Source organism: Haemorhous mexicanus, chromosome 1 (assembly GCF_027477595.1).
Source record: "Haemorhous mexicanus isolate bHaeMex1 chromosome 1, bHaeMex1.pri, whole genome shotgun sequence".
In the NCBI taxonomy this organism is placed as follows: domain Eukaryota; kingdom Metazoa; phylum Chordata; class Aves; order Passeriformes; family Fringillidae; genus Haemorhous; species Haemorhous mexicanus.
In genome coordinates, this window is record NC_082341.1 from 31639222 (window position 1) to 31658059 (window position 18838).

The 18838-nt window shown below is 40.0% G+C and overlaps 1 protein-coding gene across 1 annotated transcript; it reads left to right on the forward strand.

The window, feature by feature from the left end:
- Positions 1 to 5408: 5408 nt before the first annotated feature.
- DNAH11 (dynein axonemal heavy chain 11) lies at positions 5409 to 15849 on the forward strand. The gene is made up of 5 exons (XM_059844652.1): positions 5409 to 5553; positions 8783 to 8896; positions 12034 to 12208; positions 14575 to 14699; positions 15483 to 15849. Exons 3-5 carry the CDS (start codon positions 12113 to 12115, stop codon positions 15754 to 15756), a joined length of 495 nt encoding a protein of 164 aa, XP_059700635.1. The 5' UTR covers positions 5409 to 5553; positions 8783 to 8896; positions 12034 to 12112; the 3' UTR covers positions 15757 to 15849.
- Positions 15850 to 18838: the final 2989 nt, after the last annotated feature.

Here is an 18838-nt window from a genome sequence, read left to right on the forward strand (position 1 = left end):
TGCATTGCACAAGTGATAGTGAAATTAATGGGGGCATTATCATTCTTTTTCCTTTCTGCTCTGCTAATTTTCCCATCTCCTCCCCCTCCATCACTCACCCTTCCCCGATTATTTCTATTGCAGGCAAAAAGCTTGGGTTCACTATAGACCCTGGAAGATTTCATAACATCTCTCTAGGACAAAAGCAGGTGATGGTTGCAAAGGAGGCACTCGAGAAAGCTGCTCCACATGGCCATTGGGTTCTTTTCCAAGTGAGTGTCAAACTGCCTCTCTGATGGGGAATATCTCCTCAGCTGGGGGGATGTTCCCAGAACACAAAATACACGGTGGATTACATCAAAAGTTCTAAACAATAATAGTTCTAAGCAAATAATCTTGTTCCTTTTGCTCTTGGTTTTAACAGGATAAACATCGTATTAGTAGGGTTTATGTCACTTTTTGCTGAACAGTGCACTCTCCCAGGAGGAGCAGGAGAGATAACACAGAGAGCCCCTGGTGGGTGGGTAGGACTGCCCTCAGGCACACCCTTCCCCCGCCTAATTAAGAGCTCCTATTCCATTCAGCAGACCATAATGGAGACTTTAATGAAATGGGTCTGACTGTCCCTGGGGAAGCTGTATAATTAGTCCTGGAGTGCTGCTTTTCTGAGATAGCAGCCACGGCTCTGGCCAGCTTTGTATGGACCAAGAACCTGCTCTGCAGTGGACAAAGAGATCCGTGGGATGTCCTGGCAAGCCGTGGTTTCCCAGCACAGCAACAGAGTGAACAGGAGCACAGCAACCATAAATGCCACTGAAAAAAGATGCTCCTTCCCCAGTGTTTTATGCTCAATAGCCAATGTTTATATGTGCCAACCTGCCAGCCCTGAATCCAAATGAAAATGCGTGTTCCAGGCCTTGACATTAAGGTGCTTATGGGAATGGGGTGGTTCTCTCCTCTCCTGGTTTCAACCTCAGCAGCCTGCTTTGTCTGCCAACCAGGTTGCCTGCAACAAATGAAGAGATGGGTTAGAGTTCGTGTTTTCTGCCAGATGAAACAAAACCACTGTGGGATTAATGGGGGGCCCTGGCGTGCTAGGCACTGTGGAACAGTTTGTGCTAGCATGCACACACTGTCCCCTTTGTCAGCAATGAAACCGGATTTGTGCTTGACCATATTTCATGTGAGTGAGCTAATCATGCCAGCCTGAAAACAACCCTGCACAGAAATGTTGAGAAGGGAAGAGTCAAGCTGGTTTTCAGGGAATGTCAGGATTCTCAGCTGCTCTGGGGGCAGAATGAAAAAATGGGAGATGGCAGAGGCAGTGTTGGTCTGAAGCTGCAGGGATGGATGGGGAGCATCTGAGGAGCTTCTGGTGTTACAGACCTGCTCCATTTTCCAGCCTGTAATGCCTGGCTTTTGAGGGAGGAGAGAGGCAACAATTTTGCTGTAAAGGGTTTTGATAGTGAAGGATTGTGGGAAGTCTGAAATGAAACTTCATGGAAATGTTGGACCAAATCCCAGATGGCTCTAAGCTACCTGTAGCTATTGGGATTTGGATGCACTCAGTGCTTCTCAAGCTTTAGTCTTCTGCATTTGGGCCCAAAAACCCCATAAGCTTATATTTAAAAAAAAAAAAAATTGGAGCAAAAAGATGAGGTATTTTACTAGGGATTTTATTAGAGGCTAGAGAGCATATAATTAAATATTAAAAAGAAAAAACCAAACCAACCTACACCTGCTATTCTGACTGACCTGGGAAATACTTCAAAAATTACTTTGGCTTCAGATCTTGCAAAAGCAGTTGGCACAGTAGTTGGCAAACTGGCAGAAGAAAGACTGATTTCAATTTTTTTCGTGTCAGGTTGCACTCTTCTGTCCCTCATAATTAATATCTCAAATTCAGATATCTGATATATGGAATGTTTATTTTGTTATTATATTAAGGCTTTAACCACTTCCACTTTGCATTCAATGGATGCAGCCTATATGATAGCTAAGGTGCTGCCAGGCTGCAATCATGTCATGTCATATGAAAATCCCCCTCTCTTTCCATTCCTCTATTCCTTTTTCCATGTGGCAAGGGACAGCTTGGGAATATCTCCCCAGCAGACCTCATAATAAAGTGATGCAGCAGCCAGGGCATGAGTGACACGTTGTATTCTTTGGATGAAATTCCTCCTAGGCTGCATGGAGATTGCCAGCGCAATCAGGAGGTTTCTGGCACGTCAGTGAAGGGCCAAAGAACAGCTCGTGGGTGAGCTGCAATTCGAGTTGGAATGGCAGTACTGTAACAAAGAAATGTGGAGTGTGGGCTGATGGTGTGTTTAAAACAACTTTAGCCCAGCCACATTTTAAACTTTTCTTGATATTCCTGTTTTTCACCAGGAGGTGCTTTGGAAGCAGATACTTTTCCATCATAGTGCTCTTCTCTGGTCTATCAGTGTCTTTCCACTGTCTTCATGTATTTAGAATTTTAAAGACAGCTACACTCTGAAGTACTCTAAGACCTATTTCTAAGCAGCAGGATAGCTGGAACCATTTTTCTGTCTAGCTTTCTGTCTTCTTCCTGGTATGTCTTAGACATACCTAGGTCCCAGCTCTTCAGGAAATTAAAGAGAGTCCAGGTGTCTTCTGAGCTATGCTTGTCTTTGTATGTGATAACACCCACAACCACAGATCACTTAACCCTGAGTTTAAAATATTTTCTTTAGCTTCAGAAGCTTATGGTGAAACCTCAATGCGTACCAAGAAATGACAATGACTTAACTGTTACCCCTTTAAAAAGTCACAATGACAATGCCTTAAGGAAAACAAATTTATTTGGTTTTGTTAAATAACCATATTGGCTGTTTTCCAATAGAATACTCATCTAAGTAGCTGAGTGGTCCAGAACCTTGGACAAACTCCTTGAGCAATACAATATGTCATCCTGATTTCTGTGTCTTTAACAGTGCTAAGCCAGCTCCAACCACAGAAGAGCACATCATTCCCCAAGGAATACTAGAAATTCAATTAAAATTACCCCCTACAAGGATGCTGGCTAATTTCTATGCTGCTCTCTATGGTTTTGATCAGGTAAAAGTAAGCTAATTTTTTTTCCTTTTGTTTGCTTTAATTACTCCTTCCCCTGTGGGGACAAGCAGTAGCATTGATGACAATTCTGTGGGAGGACTTGGGACCCTTGTGATTCCAAACTAACCCACAGCTGCAGGGTGCCAGCCCTCTGTGCCCTGCACCACCTCTGTGTTTCCCATCAGTGTTGGGCAGGAGGAAAGGTGTGGCAATAACACAAACATTTGTACCCTCCAATGTAGACATGCACAGGTATGCATACAAAGACAGAAAGAGCATTTATTGCACCAGCTTTAGCCAGTGGTGCACTTATGAAAAAAAAAAACTGTACATGCTCTAAAGACAGAGCTCTTTCACTCAATAGTACTTACATATTTTGCTCTGCTCTAAATTTGCCCAAATGCATGGTCATGACCATTTTCCCACAGAGTGGATTTACATACCTGGGTGTTCAGGCAATGGCTCAGTACCATGTGCATGGGTTCCTGCAGCCAGGCATAAAGAAAGGAATTAAAGAGTAAGGGTTATGTGCTGTTTGTTTTGTCTTTTGCTCTTTCCCTGTGTGAAGTTCTGCTTGGTGGGTGGAAAGAAGAAGGAGGAGAAAAGAGACATGAGAATGTGGAGAACAGGCAGGTGACAGGTAGTGTGTAGTCTCCTTCCCTCCAGATCCCTGGTTATCCCTGTATGCTACCCCAGGAACTTGCAGAAAGATCTCCAAGCCCAGTGTGAGTCAGCTTCCCTGCAGCAGTGGCAGTGCTGGAGCAGTCAGCTTGTTCTCATCAGCAAAGCAGACCATGATGAAGGCAGCCCTAACTGCACATTTTCACCTTCCAGCAGGGTATTCTCATGGAGCTGCTGGAGCACAGCACACATGAGGGCAGAGCTGGGATGTGAAAAGGGTAAGAGCACCATTACAAAGAAATATTAGCCAATGCCGGGGGGAAAATAAAATTTAAAAAAAGGAAAAAAAAATTAAGGAAAAAAAAATTGTGTCAGAGCTACAAATGGATTGATTTTGATGGTGTGGGATGATTTGGAAAGATATTTGTGAGAAAGGAAGAATAACTATGGTTTTGTGGCTGAGCAGCTGACTATTAATACAGCGTTTTGTTCTTTTTGCAATTTTTTTATAACTTACTATTGTAATACTTTTAATGGAAAGCTGAAAAATTTATACTAAGTTTTTAATCAAGGTATACATTGTTGTCCTGCTTCAGTCTGTGTTTATGAAAGCATATATATGTATATATTTGTATTAACCAATTTCTAAGCTTTACACTTTAGAGAACTCCCTTTTCTCACCCACCATTCTCAGCCATAGGTGTTTGTGGCTTACCACAAATTCCTATGCAGGCACTGTCTTTAATATATTTCTGGTTAAGGTTTGTTTTTTTTTTTTTTTAATTACAATAAGAAAATCAAAGTATGCCTAATCTAGATGGAATACATTTCATGGGTTTGTGGTTTTATTCAGGATAGAAACTTGTGTTGTATTTTTTCATGGTTGAACTCAGCATTCTGATTTAAGGAGGTTTTTTTGTCAGACATAAAATCTTTCACTTTTTCCCAGATTCTGCTACATGTTGTTCAGCTCAGGATGATCTATTTCCTTTTGAAAGACAAGAGTTGATCCTTCTTATGTTCGCTCCACACATTATTATTTTCAAGGGTAACAATATTAATTTTATGTTTATTACTTCTTAAACTAAAGGATAAAATATAGAAAAATGTCAGAGACATAAGGATTAATTTCTGCAGGTTTTACTGGCAAATGCCAAATAATTTAAAAACCAGATGAATCCCTGTGCTGAATATCATCTTGTTGGAATTCTCTATTAACACTATAAATAATGGAGGCAAAAAGAAAAATATGAAACTTCTATTTCAAACATGACTCTTTGATAAATAGTGTAAAATTTCAAGGAGTTTGAAGGCTTTTTAATAAAAGTTAAACAAGTAAATTTTCTGCTTAGGATAAAGTCTATGGATGACTTAGATAAGAAGCTATAGTGGTTATCTGAGTAATATTTATGGACTTCTATGTAAAGACTGTTTTTGTTGGTTTCGGTAGCACAACAGTTCTCCTTTCCTAAGGGACATTTGGGAATTAAAATGTCACTATCAACAATTTTGCATCTGGGTATTTCTGGAAAAAATACTGCCCAATAGCCTCTGATTCTCTAGAAACCTGTTTCTCACTCTCCCTCCAGCTCCAGCCTTGTGAGTGCTCCCTTTTGGCAGCTGAGGCTGGCACAGCTCTCAGCAACACTGCCTGTTGCTAGTGCAGAAGTTACTCCTTTTTTCTTTGACAGGAGACCCCTGACCTGCATGCCAGAGAAGAGGAGTTTAACAGCATCCTTTCTCCTCTGTGCAATGTTCACACTTCTGTTCCTGGGAGACTGAAGTTTGGCCCTCGAGGCTGGAATGGAAGGTACCAGACCAGCACCTGAGATCTCTGTCTGCGTCGTCCTCAGCAACTGCTCAGAGGCCCACGAGAAGGTAGGAAGTGGTCAGGTAACCACACATCCAGGTAATTTCCACTCAGTCACATGTTTATACTGAACAAGGGGAACATAGTTCTTTCCCTGAAGCTGTTATTTAAGTAGCTGGAATTATGTGATGCTGTTGGTGAGTATGAAAATAAACCATATCAAAGAGGGGTTGTGGGTTTTTTCTGGCAGTGGATGCTTGAACTTTGTAATATAGGTAAAACCAGTTCCACATCAGTAGCTAAGGGGAAAAAAATGCCCTTCATTATGTTAACAAAAACAGGGGTTTACATGTGCATATATGCCAAATTCATTAGGCAGGTAATGAAGCATTTGCACAAATGTAATTACAAACAGCAATTCTGACAGTTCATAACACTGCATTAATAATCACTACAATTAGTTCTGATGATGGAAGCAATTTACAGCACGTCACACGTATAAATAATGGTGCATTTCCTGAATGTGTCATTATTATGTATTAAGGATGCCACCTTGTTGTGACTTTCTCAGTAATGTTCCCCTTGAGTCAAAGTTAAGGAGATGAGAGTGATTTTTTTTTCTGAGCTACAGCATATTTCATACCAGTACAGTTTAAACACTGAGTTGAGGTCATTTGTGTAAGTTCTGTATGTGAAAATGTGAAATGTCTAAATAAAAGGCAGTAATTATTTGTTACAGAATGATATAGGATATTATTGAATAGATCCTCCCATTTTAGTAATTTAAATAAATTTCAGAGATATTTAGAAAGGAATAAAAGAGACAGAAGTGTCACCCCTTGATGATATGGTTTTCTACATATTCCCCAGCTTGTATTTACTCTGAGAAATTAATTTTGTTTTTGTCTTCATACCCCTACTAGCCTCTATTTAGTTAGTAGGACATCAGGCTGTTTTTCCTTTTTGTGGTACTTGGTGTCATAGTGAAATAATTGCTTAATTTTATTATGATAATTTAATAATGCTTCCCATTTAGAAAACAAGTCTATGAAATCAGCTTATTCCAACCCTTAGTTTTCTTTTCTAATAAATCTTGCTGCTTTAAGCTGTTCTTTTCAAACCACAATTCATAAGCTGGATAATTCATTTTGCTAATTAATGAGAGGGAGTATTCTGATGGCAGGGAATACCAGAAAGGTCTGTAAGAGCAAGAATTATTTCTCTCCTCTTGGTAATATTGCTTATTGGCCTTTCTCATTGTACTGCTTAGTGATTCATTACCCTGTGGTTTCATTAGGATTTTTTTTTGACGCAGATATTGGAGAGAGAAATAAGACAGCAGGTTTTATAAAATGTCAGTTCCTGTGTATATTTGCATGTCTATGACCTTGTGCATATATATATATATATATATATATATATATATATATATATATATATATATATAAATCATATGTATATAATGTATTGTCCTTTGGGAAGAACTTCCTGAAGGCAATTGAGCATTGACCAGAAAGCATAAGTTGAGCTAGCTCATCAGCTAGTGGCAATTGCCATGACTCTGTTATAACTTCCACCAGTTTATAGTGTTTCCTGAGAATATTTAATCTTGTTTCTCAGTTTTTCCTGCTTATAAGACAAACTCCAGCACAAAAAACAGCAATAGATAAGGTCTCTTCATGTGAAGTACAGGATGCCTGGTCCTGCCTCACTGTCCCACTCATGCCCTCCACCTTCTGATCCCCACACACGTGTTCAAGGACTTGTCACTGGATGTTGTTGTGGGGGGAGTAGATTCTGTCCTCCCCATTATCCACCCACCCAGCAATGGCTCTGGGGGGTTTTTGGGTACAACAGACCAGTTTTGTATAGAGTACAATGGCAATTATGTGAACCTGACAGCCCAAAATATTTCTAATGCAAACTCCACAGCTTTCTCACACTCTCAGAAATGTCCCTTTTATATCACCAGCTTTGATTATCCCAGTATAATCAATGTCCCAGAAGTGTGCAGCTGAATGAGCTGTACTGCATTAGAATATTGATATACTCTTCCAAAAGACAAAGGAAAAAGCAATTTCTTGAGATAAATATATATGAAATTAGAAAAATGTTCAATGAGTTTTTGTTGCCGACAAAGAGAAAAGCAGGTTTATTCGGACTGCAAGAACGTTCCGTTCTAAATCCAAGTTGCTGGCATTTTTCACAGGGATTCTCTGTTCAGCCTTCTCATCACAAGCATGCAGCACTGCATATTATATTCCAGTGGCTTTTTTTTAAATTTTTTTTTCATTTGTTCTTTGAACCAGTTAAAAATAAAGATGGATTAGCATTTCACATAATCAAATTTCTGCATACAAGTTTATGTAGCAAGCAGGCTGGAATAGCTGCAGCTATTTTACTTGTTCTGTTCTGTCACATCATGTAATATTTAAAGCCTATAATTAAGTTTTTACTCGAACTGTTGGGAGGCAAATACTGCCCCCAAGGGCGTAAAGGTTCCTGTCTGCAAAGGTTTCATCACAAACTGGCATATTTTGCAAACCAAAGGGGAGCAAAAAGAAGCTTCAAATGCTGTGAAGCCAAATAAAAGAGAAAGACACTGGTTCCTTGAATAAAATGTTTTACCACCCTTAACCATATGCTTTCTCTGTGGCATTATAACTAGAATTCTACTTAATGCTTATGTGATGGTGCAGTAAAGGGATTAGTATTAATTCGATTTTTACCAAAGTTCTTGAATACTTCCCAATTTCAAATAATGTAGAATTTCAGTAACTAAATGTTCCCTAGTGAGGAGGTATAAAAGACTGCAATCAGGTACAAGTTTTATATTTCTCCTTCAAGAAAGGCACAGTAGGTTACCTTCCTGTCACTCATGAGGATTATGTTTTTAAAGATCTGTATGGGAAAATATATACATTTGTTCACAAAGTTATGTTCTCTCACATAATGTCTAGTTTTGAAAATGTGTTTTACTCTATATTTTTTTTGTAAGGGCTAAGGTAGGAAACATAAAGCTTGGATAATGCATTTTACACCATTACTGAATTTTAGTCACAAATTTGCTATTTTTGTTCAGATACCTCTCATTGGATTGAAATAAAGGAAATCTGGTTTTAATGTTATTTGCTGAAAAAAACAAACCCAGCAATGCAAAGGTATAACCATGAAGCTTTCTGAAAGGAAGTAGTTGGATTTCTTTTATGTCTCTTAATGGGGTTTTATTCAGAACAGCTTTGGTTTGTCCTTTAAGCAGCTGTCTTGTTTTATTCAGTGATGCATTCTGTTCCTCAGGTGGGTTCCACAAGAAGACTCCTGGGTGAAATCATGTAAGGTGGCCACATCACGGGTGCCTGGGATTGCAGGCTCTGCTGGATCTGTCTGCAAGAATTCCTCAGCTCAGCCCTGGTGAGAACCTTCCTATGTGCCTAAAGCTCTGGAACACGGCATGTTTAACCTAAGGGAAAGAGAAGACACCACGCTTTCTCTCCACCCTGCAGCAAGGTCTTGTCTGGCTGTGGGGGAATCAATTTTTCAATGATTTATCCTGAGCAGATTTTGGCTGAAAGGGTTTGTGAGTTGTCACACTGCTTGTCTACTTTTGCAAGTACAATTGGTAGCTTGAATTCAGTACTTTGTAACTCCACTTGTACAGTGAGCTTTATCACATTGGATACACTTAGGTCCCTCTTTCCCTGGGAAAACTATTTTAAGGTGCTTCCATTTAGAAAGTTTTGGGTGGGCATGGGAAAGTATCTCTTATGGAACTGCACTTTAACCATTGTAACTGATAAACTCACCAGTTTCAGCAGTCCAGAATGGCACTATCCTCAGAACTTACACTTAGTCTTTGCACATTTTTTTCCTCAAAAAAAAAAAAAAAAGGAAATGTTATACATTTCCTTGCATCTCACTCTTTCTAAAATAGGAAAAATAGCTTGTAAGACTGTTTCTAATTTTCCACTACCCTCTCACACATCTGTTCCTGTAGTTTTGTCAGGTTATCACCAGCTGACATTTACTGAATTATTCAAATTTCATTACTGAGTTTTCATCCTGGACAGCAGTGTATGTGGAACATCCATGACTCCAAAGGGCCAGACTGCCAGAGTTGCTTCTAATCAGCAGCAAATGCTAAAATTTTTGAGGCTACAAAAAGAAAATGTTGCTTTAAGTTTAGCTCTAAGGAGTTTTGCATAGAAACTTCTTTAATCTGTTTTTATTTACACAGTTATAACAAATGTGGAGGTTTATACAGGGGTGTGTGTATATATGTACACACATATATAATATAGACATATACTATATGTATTATATATATGTACTTCTTAATGTGTATATAAATATTAAAAAACCCTGTCTGCTTCTCCTCAGCTGCTGAGGAAGGCACTTTGGAGTACTGATTGTACACAATTTGCTAAAAACAGCCAAGAGATTTTTCAAGCGCCCTTTCCAGACTTATTTTTCATCATCCAAAGATAAAAAAAGCTCATTTATGAGGAAAAAAAAAAATTATCATGTTAGGTGTGAGCAGGCCATTTGTGGAGCTTGGCTAAGCTGGGAAAAGTGCCCCTTTCACCCCTGGCAGTGGGTTGAAGCCTGCCTTTCGGCTGTGAGCGAGAGCAGCGGGCTGGTGTCTCCTTGGTCCCAAAGCAGCAGAATTTCATATGTCAAAGAGCCACACTCAGATGAAGGCAATTGGAAGTAACTGCTGAGAAGAAGATGCCCAAGAGTAAGTTGCCATGGAGATGGAAAGGCTAAACACCACTGTACTCCTGACCTCGAAAGAGGCTGATTTCTCCACATGACAGCTGAGGTCGTGGGGGCATGGCGGGAAGCTCATCCTGCCGGCTCCAGCTCTGCCTCTAGCCTATGGATAAGTAAAGAATTACTGCTTTACTACTTTAGGTAGTCCATTAACCTTCACAAGCCTGAACTTTCATTCAAATAATTGCAAAATAAGTATAGGTGGCGAAACCTGAACAGAATCACTGCTATTTTTGTGCCCTTTGGAAAGTTTAGGGACCCAACCCTTCGCGTGGATCCACTGATATTTTAAACAGTGAAGATTCTTTCTCAGCTTTTTGCTGAATTGGAAAAAGTTAAAGTCCAGAATTACCAGCAAAACCAGAAAATCATTCAGTGACTGGTAGCCAAATGAATGGATGGTTGTCCTTCATCAGCAGTGAGGCTTTGTATTCACTTCTCTTTTTAACTTCTTGCTTTATGACGAGTTCTTTTAGCTACAAATTCATTCCACAGGGTCCATTAGAATAACCCACTGTGTGTCAGCTTTGATAGACCTTACTCAGGAACAGTCATAAAGACAGAAGGGCAGCAAGCTCCTGCTTCTACCCCAGTAACCCACAGCCTCCCTCTGTGCACATGACTCCCACAGATGCAGTAAAACCTGATTTAAGTGCCAGCAGAGAGAGACTGGTAAGTACAGATTGTCTGACAGAATTGATCTTCCACTCGAGGTAAATAACAGGGCTTTTTTCAAAACCTCAGCACTACTTCAAAGTGGCGTCTTAAGATACAGCTTATTGTGGGTGAGGTTAGTGGTGCAAGTTCAGGCACAGGTAAATGGCTGGTTGCAGAACCAAAATGACTTCAGAAATAAGTGCTTACTGGTGTTATTTTGAGCAGTAGCTTGTTGTAGACTGTTCTAAATGCCAGAAGCTGTTAAATGTTATTGTGATTTTGTGAAGTGGACCCTGCATTAGGAAGAAATAGCTTTTGTGAAAAGTACCACTTAGAGCTAGAAATATTTTTCAGCAAAAAACAACTTCAAGCCTCTTTTAAATTGCAGGCTGCTCTATGACAATAAGTTCAGAAAAATTCTTTGAATTCAGTGAAGTTCTTACAGCACAGGAGATGGGGAAGTCTAGAAAAATAAATGTGACAGCTACAGCTTTTATTCTTATTTTATTTATTTCTTTTTATTTTATTTAGCCCACTGAGAGTATATCTCACCCAAGTCCTGTCTACATAAATCTTGATCTGCTTCAAAGTCCCAAGTCTTATCTTAAATATCCTGACAGAGTTAGGGTCTTCCTGTTCTATAGGAACATTGCAGTTCTTGGCTCAATACTGATCTGATTAAGACCTTAATTTTTAATCCTGTTAAAATTATCACCACTGTCTATCTCACTGAGGCCAAAGCAGCAGTACAAAACCCCTTGCAATACTCCTGCACTTGGAGAGATGCAGTGGAGTAGCAAAATGGCATAAGAATCCTTGCTTGGCTGCTTAGGTGATGCAGACTTGCAGTACTTAAAATACACTTGCCTCAGTAGTGAAGGTCCTTAAAATAAATGCTAAGCATCCTCATGAAGTAAGAAGCAACCCCACAGAAAATGGAAGTGTCCAGAAATTATGCAAATAGTAACTATGCTGAGAATCCTTTGGTAACCCTTTTCCATTGTATCAGAATATGCAGCTGTCATGTGTAAAAACTTCAAATAAGTTTCTGAAACTTTGTAGGTACAGGAGAATGTTTCCTGGTGCCAGCATTACCAATAACATTGATTCTTTTCCTACAGCTTGAAAGGGAGCTTGGCACCATCTTTCTTGGCCTCTCCAAATCTGGATTACGATGGATACCACAAATACATAGGTGAAATGCTTCCATCTGAAAGCCCTGTACTATATGGACTGCACCCCAGTGCTGAGATGGGATTCTTGTCAATGTCAGACAATCTCTTCAAAATTCCTTTGGTAAAGCAACCCATATATACATGGGAGAGGGATCAGGCCAGTCTGCAGTGAAGAGGTGAAGTTCTTCATTTTTTGTGTTGTCAGTGCTTTTAATGATGGGTGGGATACACATCTTACTGTGTTATTTCAGCAATAGACTTAATTTTGGGGGCTGGGGGTAGAGGGAAGGCATCAAATTAGAAAAGATCAGATAAGTGTTAATGGTTGTGATAATGCATCAAGCTGGCCAAGAGGTAATGCACTAGGAAGACATTTGGACCAATTTCTTTTTTACATTGAATTTATTGTGGGGTAGGAAACAAGGTACGGATCTATGCCACTTTTTTTTTTTTTTTTTTTTTTTTTTTTGTATACTTTTTATGAACAAGTACAGCCAAAATAACTTACTAGAAAAAAGGTGTGGTTGGTTGAATAGGTGGGTCTAGTCTTGACCTCTGTCTTTTGTTCCCATCTCCTGCATGATAAAACTCCTTAAGGTAGCTTTCCTTCACCTTCCCACTTGTGCCAAGCATAGGAATTCTCTCCTAGCCTGCAGACCTGATTTTTCTGCTGCATTCACAGCACAGCCTAGCAGTGGTGTGCAGGCTTTCCATGCCAGGAAGTACAGCCCAAGCACAGGTTCTCCCACTGCTGCCCTTCCTGGGAACTTGTTCTGAGTAGGAGCCTTGTGGCTGCCCCAAGACTTCCCTTGCAAGCAGTAAAGGAAGAGGAAGTTTTCAGGGAGTTTTAGTTTTTGAGTAGTCTGAAGAGGTGAATCCTGGCCAAGGAGGGCGTCTGACCATCTCTGAGCCTCAGCACCTCACCACAGAACCTGGAGTCTAACATTAATAGTGATAAACTATCAGATGCTGGGTTAAATGGACCAACCCTAACACCAGGATAAGCTTTGTCACTTAATATGGAGTTGTCTGGGACATTACAGTTCTGTTCATGGTCAAGATATGTCAGACACACAAATACATTAATATAGCCAAACTCCTTCCAGAAAAATTTAAAAGGATGGGTTTTAAGCATGGAACATCACAGGTGCTTAAGAGATTAAATTAATAAGGGAGCAAGGAAGGAAAATGTAATCATAATCACAAATCTCAGCTAGTTCTGAGATTTTCAGATTTTGCCATCTTCTGCATCTTCCTTTTTGAGTGTAGATCTGAGAAACTATGTCCAGATGCCCCAAAGCCCGACACATGATGAGACTGAGCCTTCAGTTCCTTATCCTTACCAGAGTTAAAGTCCCCTATGACTGCCACTCTGGTTCTGCATTTCTCCATCCCTTTCTTTACTCCCTTCTTTTCCTCTGAGCACTTTTTTTTTTTTTCTTATCACTATCAGATCATGGAGGTTTTGCAGGAGGAAATGTGACAGCTCTGCATGCAAGTAGCCAAACATTGCTTCATCTCCTGGGGGGAACTTGTGCTTTTCATGCTCAGTCCCCATCTACTTTAGGGAGTCTGGACTATAACATATGGCATTCATCATTAAGTCTGCCAAAGCTGGGGCTGAAACAGAGGCTGAGCTGCATTAATGCTGTGATTTCAATTCCTGCTCATTAGCACTGTTATGAATTGTTCTTCATTTATGTTCTGTCTCAGTTCCAGAGCAAGCCTGCAGGGAGAGAGGCTCTTTTTGGGGGTGATGCATGTCTGTGCCTGTGCTGTGTTTTGCCTAATGCCTGAGACAGCAAGGACTGTGGGTGGTGGAGGGGGTGATGGAAGCTATTAGGTACTAGAGAAATACAAACTACTGATCACACTTGACTGAAAATCAAGACAATTCCAGGGTGTATCCTAGTAACAGCAGTCATCCCAAGTCCAAGGCAATGTGTTGGTAGGCTTCAAGGGTCAATGTTATCTGAAAATTTGAAGCTAAATAGGAGCTGCTAAGTGTTAATTGGTTTGCAGTTATTCCTCTCAATACTTTTGCCAAGAAGACAGCAAAGGTGATGGAGGGAGCATCTCTGTTTTTTATCAAAGAAAATGAGATATTTGTACTCTTATGAAGAAATCAGACACTTGAAAGCAGAAGAGTCAGAAGGAGTTGATTTGCTGGGACTCCTGTTGGATCTTTTGTATTGTCCTGAAGAGTTTAAGAATGTCCTGGGTAATATTCTGGAAATGTTTCCTGAGAAGCTTAACATAGCAGAAATCCTCCAGGAAGACTATTGCCTGGAGACCCTATGCTCTTGTTTGCCTCAAAGAGTAAGGTGATGAACATTTTCCTTTCAGAGATCTGTAGGTCTTTTAAAAACAGCTGGACCTCGGTCTGAAGGCAAACTACTTATTTCAGGGCTTTTTGTGGCTCTTTTGGAAATGAAAGAACAGTTACTCTTTATGTTTATTCTTTTATATTTTTATTTTTCTCCAAAGGGGGAGCTGATGTTTTCTGCTCACATGGAAGTGCCACATTATACACAATATATGCTCTTCTGTGATGTTGTGCCAGACACACGGACTAAACCAGCGTATGCACCCACACACAGCTTTGTCCACTGGTAAGAACCCCACAGTGACACGATTTAGCTACTATGCAGAGCTAATCCAGTGATTTAAGCCCAGCAGCCTTGTTCCATTCTTATTTCTTCCAAATTTTGTCCTAATGAAAGTCAGCTTTCCCTTGAAGTGGGTTTTGTAGAAACACCAAACACTTTGCTAAAGCAAAGGCTCTGTCACCTCCCTTTGTCCCAAGTACCAGCATGTTCAGCATCTTGTGGGATTCCTTTCTGTTAGCCTGCCACCAGCAGTGGTTAGGCATGGATTAACCAGGCATTGTTTCTGGAAATTCTTCTGATACCTCATGGAAATGTATAGTGCATTATGCCACTATTCAGAGCCTCTGTAAGAGTCCCTTATGTTCCTGATTTGCACTTTGCTCTGGCTTATTGGAAGTTTAATTATGAAGTTTAAATACCAGTGAAGATGGTATCAGACAATTTGCATTAAAGAAGGCATCTGCTGTTAGCAAAGCTGTTAGCTTCTCATGGTGATGTTCAGGTTTTTCCCCAAGACAGCAGATTTACCAGGACTGACCATACTCATATTCTCTGCTGCCAGCAACCTATCCCATGATGATCACCTTCTACAACTCATTTCAGACATACTCACATGAGGGAAACAACAAATTCCACCGAAACAATCACCTTAGACTTACATAAGCTTATACTTTCTGGTGACTTCAGCCATGTACTTTCTTAGAAAAAAGGACTCTTTACACTTGAAATATTTTTTTTTTGTTTAAAAAGCAGTTTACATACAGTTAAGGCAGGAGCTTTTTTTAGGGTTACTGATTTTCTCATGAGGTGCCAAGAACTTGACATCTTGGACACAGGACCTTGTGCTGCCAGCAGTGGTGAGGCTTTCTGGCTTGTTCCATCCCCAGTGCTTTCTGACAGGTCAGCAGTGATGGGTGTAGGGCACCAAGCATATGGTTTCAATGTCAGACATTTCTCTTTAACTACTGATGTTAGCTATGTTTGTGATGCTGTTTGGAGAGTTAATCACAGCTTAAATAAAAGGATTAAAATCACCAACATTGGAATAATCCTTTCCTGAAAGCAAGGGGAACAATCCAAACTTGTCTTCAGGCTACTCAGAAGTGTGAGGACAAAGCAGCTAAGGAAATAAGAGCTTGACTGTATAGTTTAAAAGAGGTTTAAGAGTGCAACTTTTTCTACCATTGTTATTTAACTAATTCAGAGCATATATCATGGTACCATTCTGTTTTATTCTATGAAAGAGTTATGAGGTGAAGGAGAAAAATAAACCAAGTCTCCCAATCCTCTTTGTGTAGTTGCTGCCACAGTAGGGGATGGAAAACTTTCACCAGTGTAGTGAATAAAGCAGTACATCTCATTTCTTGTCACAATCACAGAACACTAGCTGAGTTGGTTAGAGCATGGTGCTAGTAATACCAAGGTTTGTGGGTTCAATCTCCATATGGATCATTCATTTAGGAGTAGGACTCCATGATTCTTGTTGGTCTCTTCCATCAGAATATTCTGTGAATGTATGTTTGCATTTATTCTGAGCACCACAGGAGTGCTTGGTAACAGTGAAGCTCAAATTCTGCAAGGAGTCCAATGGCATTGAGCTAAATGCTTCACTTGGCTAGCAGAAATGTGGCCAGGAGTTCCTCACAGGACACTGGCTGGGCTGCCATAATTCTCTGGAGAAGGGCAGACCTAACACAGTCTCAGGCTTGAGCATGATGACCCAAGAGGTTGAAAGTTCTGACATTAAAATTACTGTCTGGATATAGAATTACTGAAAGCACTTTTGGTTTTTTTTTTAAGCTGTAATGCAGAGCAAGAACAAGAACAAGAACTGGCCTTTGGATAAGGAGTGCTGAATTGCAGATGTAACAAAAAAGACCAAGGAGGAGTGAGACCACCCAGCAAGGGAAGGAGCCTGTATCTGTATGCCTTCCATGCAAGGTAAGAAATGAACTTCAATTGCTTGATCTAGTTCAGTGACTCTGTTAGGCAGTGAAGTTGCATCAAGAGTTGCACTTAAGCATTGTGACCCTATGAACAGCACCAAGAAGCTTAGGCATGGTGCTAGATTGCTGGCATTTGTCACTGTGGCTTTACATTTCATCCCAGCTTGGTGCTCTAATCATTAAATATACTTCCTGCATTTAAATAACTGTTAAGTATGTCTGAACAAGGTCTGCATTGTAGTAAAGCACCAGCTCTAATCCAACTGAGGTTCAGAAACTAAAAGACTATTCCAGAAACTATAAATTTCACAGAAATGAACTTCTAGACATTTTTTGCAGCTCTCAGAGGCGCAGAAGTTAGTAGTAGGGTTAGTAGTTACCATATGTTGGCAACTTAGATCAAGTAATCTACACAACTGCAATTTGGGGGAAAAAAACCCCACAACTTAACCCCCACAAAAATCCACCAACCAACCTACGAACAAACCCCCCAAACCCACAAACCAACAAACAAGCATAAAACCCCACAAAAATTGTCTTTATCCTGCTTTTTTCTTCTACCTCAACTGAAAGTTGCCAATTCTAAATAAACAGATATAAAGAATTACGAATGTTTTATTTGCTGGGTCATAATGCTTATAAAGCTTTTGGGGAGACATAGCAAGAACAAAGGGAAGTACTTGAGAACACCTGTATTGTGGGTCCCTTCCAACTCAGAATACTCAGTGATTCTGTGATTAGCATGAGGTATAATGAGGTGGGCAAAGTGTAAGAATTAAGAGATTTTTTTTCATCTGGACTTTTAAGCAGTTATTGCAGTAGCTGTAATAGGATTGTAGGCTGTCCCTGAATGGAAACCATGTTCACCTTTTGAGCTGCAGCTCCTCTTTTAACAACCTTCACATGATAAACACCGTCTTTTGTTCTTTTGAATCTGTATCTTCCCGAGACTGAAGCATTTAGTTCAGAAACAACAATTCAGGCCTGCTGTCAACATGAGATTTTAGTTTTAACTGAGAAAAGCTGTCAACAAAGCTACAGCTCATTAGGGAAAGGTGAGTGACTCCCAGTGGCAATCAGATAAACACCACAGTTACTCATACTCTTCACCAGACCTGAATATAACAAAAAGAAAGCCACTCTTTTGGAAAGGAGTTGCTACTACAGTAGGTAAACCCCAAGAGGAAAGTTGGGGGGAATGGAGCAATGGCAAGGACGTCATTTGAATGCTGCTTTTTGAAATGGGGGAATCAACTTTTCAGAGTTTTTTTTTTTAGACAACTGTCAGTCCAAGGGCAAAACAGTTCATTCCTCCTCTGGAGATGAGGAAAGCACCAAGGAACCTTGTGTGTACAGTTTGGTGTTTACTTATATAAAATTTCCTATCACTACAGTCTCTGCTTTTAGTAAAAGGGCATGTTCATGAATCCACAAGTACAGTCCAGACAGGTGCTATGGACTCATCTCTGCATTTGAACAAAGAGATGATGCACAGCAGGCCAACAAAATCTAAATCTTAATCAACCAAATCTAAAGTCTACACTACATCTGCATGTTCAAATGTAGCCTTAACTATTTAGCAACTGTTTAAACACAAATGATTCTGGTCTTGCACTACAGAACATCATGTAAAGCAGGTGCTATTACTGCAGGCACCACACAGGACAGTGGGGCCCAGAGCAGAAACATGGTTCAGGAGCTGACTTCAGCAATGCCAGACATTTTTTAAAAGGCTATTCCAGTGGATCAAAGGGAAAACAAGAATGTTTATGAATGTCCAGCTTATAAAAGCAAAAGCAGGAGGACAACTTGTGTTTTGACTTTCAAGCTGAAAATTGAGAAGTCAAGTAAATGGGTTCTGGCAGGAATAGCTTCACTCCTGGCAGTTTCATACTAAGCTTTCAATAAAACATGCTGCTTTCTCAGGCTGCCTGATAGTAAAAAGAGATTTTTCACAGTCAGCTAGAGCAAAAGCTGGAGCCTAAGTGTTACACTAAGGATTGTGTTTTTGTCTCACAAAAACACAATCCTTAGTGTAACACTCATGTGGTCTATGTTGTTATTTCCTCATCCGTCAATGTTGTGTTCATGTGTTTCTCCACATAATGATTACTGATCTCAAAGCACCATTACACTTGCTCTGGGAAACCTAATGGTAAACATCAGCATCAGGGTTTAGTTTGAATCACAAAATAC

Excerpts from the sequence above, each read along its gene's own strand:
- DNAH11 (XM_059844652.1), top strand. The coding sequence starts at position 12,113 with ATGCTTCCATCTGAAAGCCCTGTACTATATGGACTGCACCCCAGTGCT. Across the intron at positions 12,209-14,574 it reads ATCTCTTCAAAATTCCTTTG|GGGGAGCTGATGTTTTCTGC; the intron begins GTAAAGCAACCC and ends TTTTCTCCAAAG. Across the intron at positions 14,700-15,482 it reads ACACACAGCTTTGTCCACTG|GGTTACTGATTTTCTCATGA; the intron begins GTAAGAACCCCA and ends AGCTTTTTTTAG.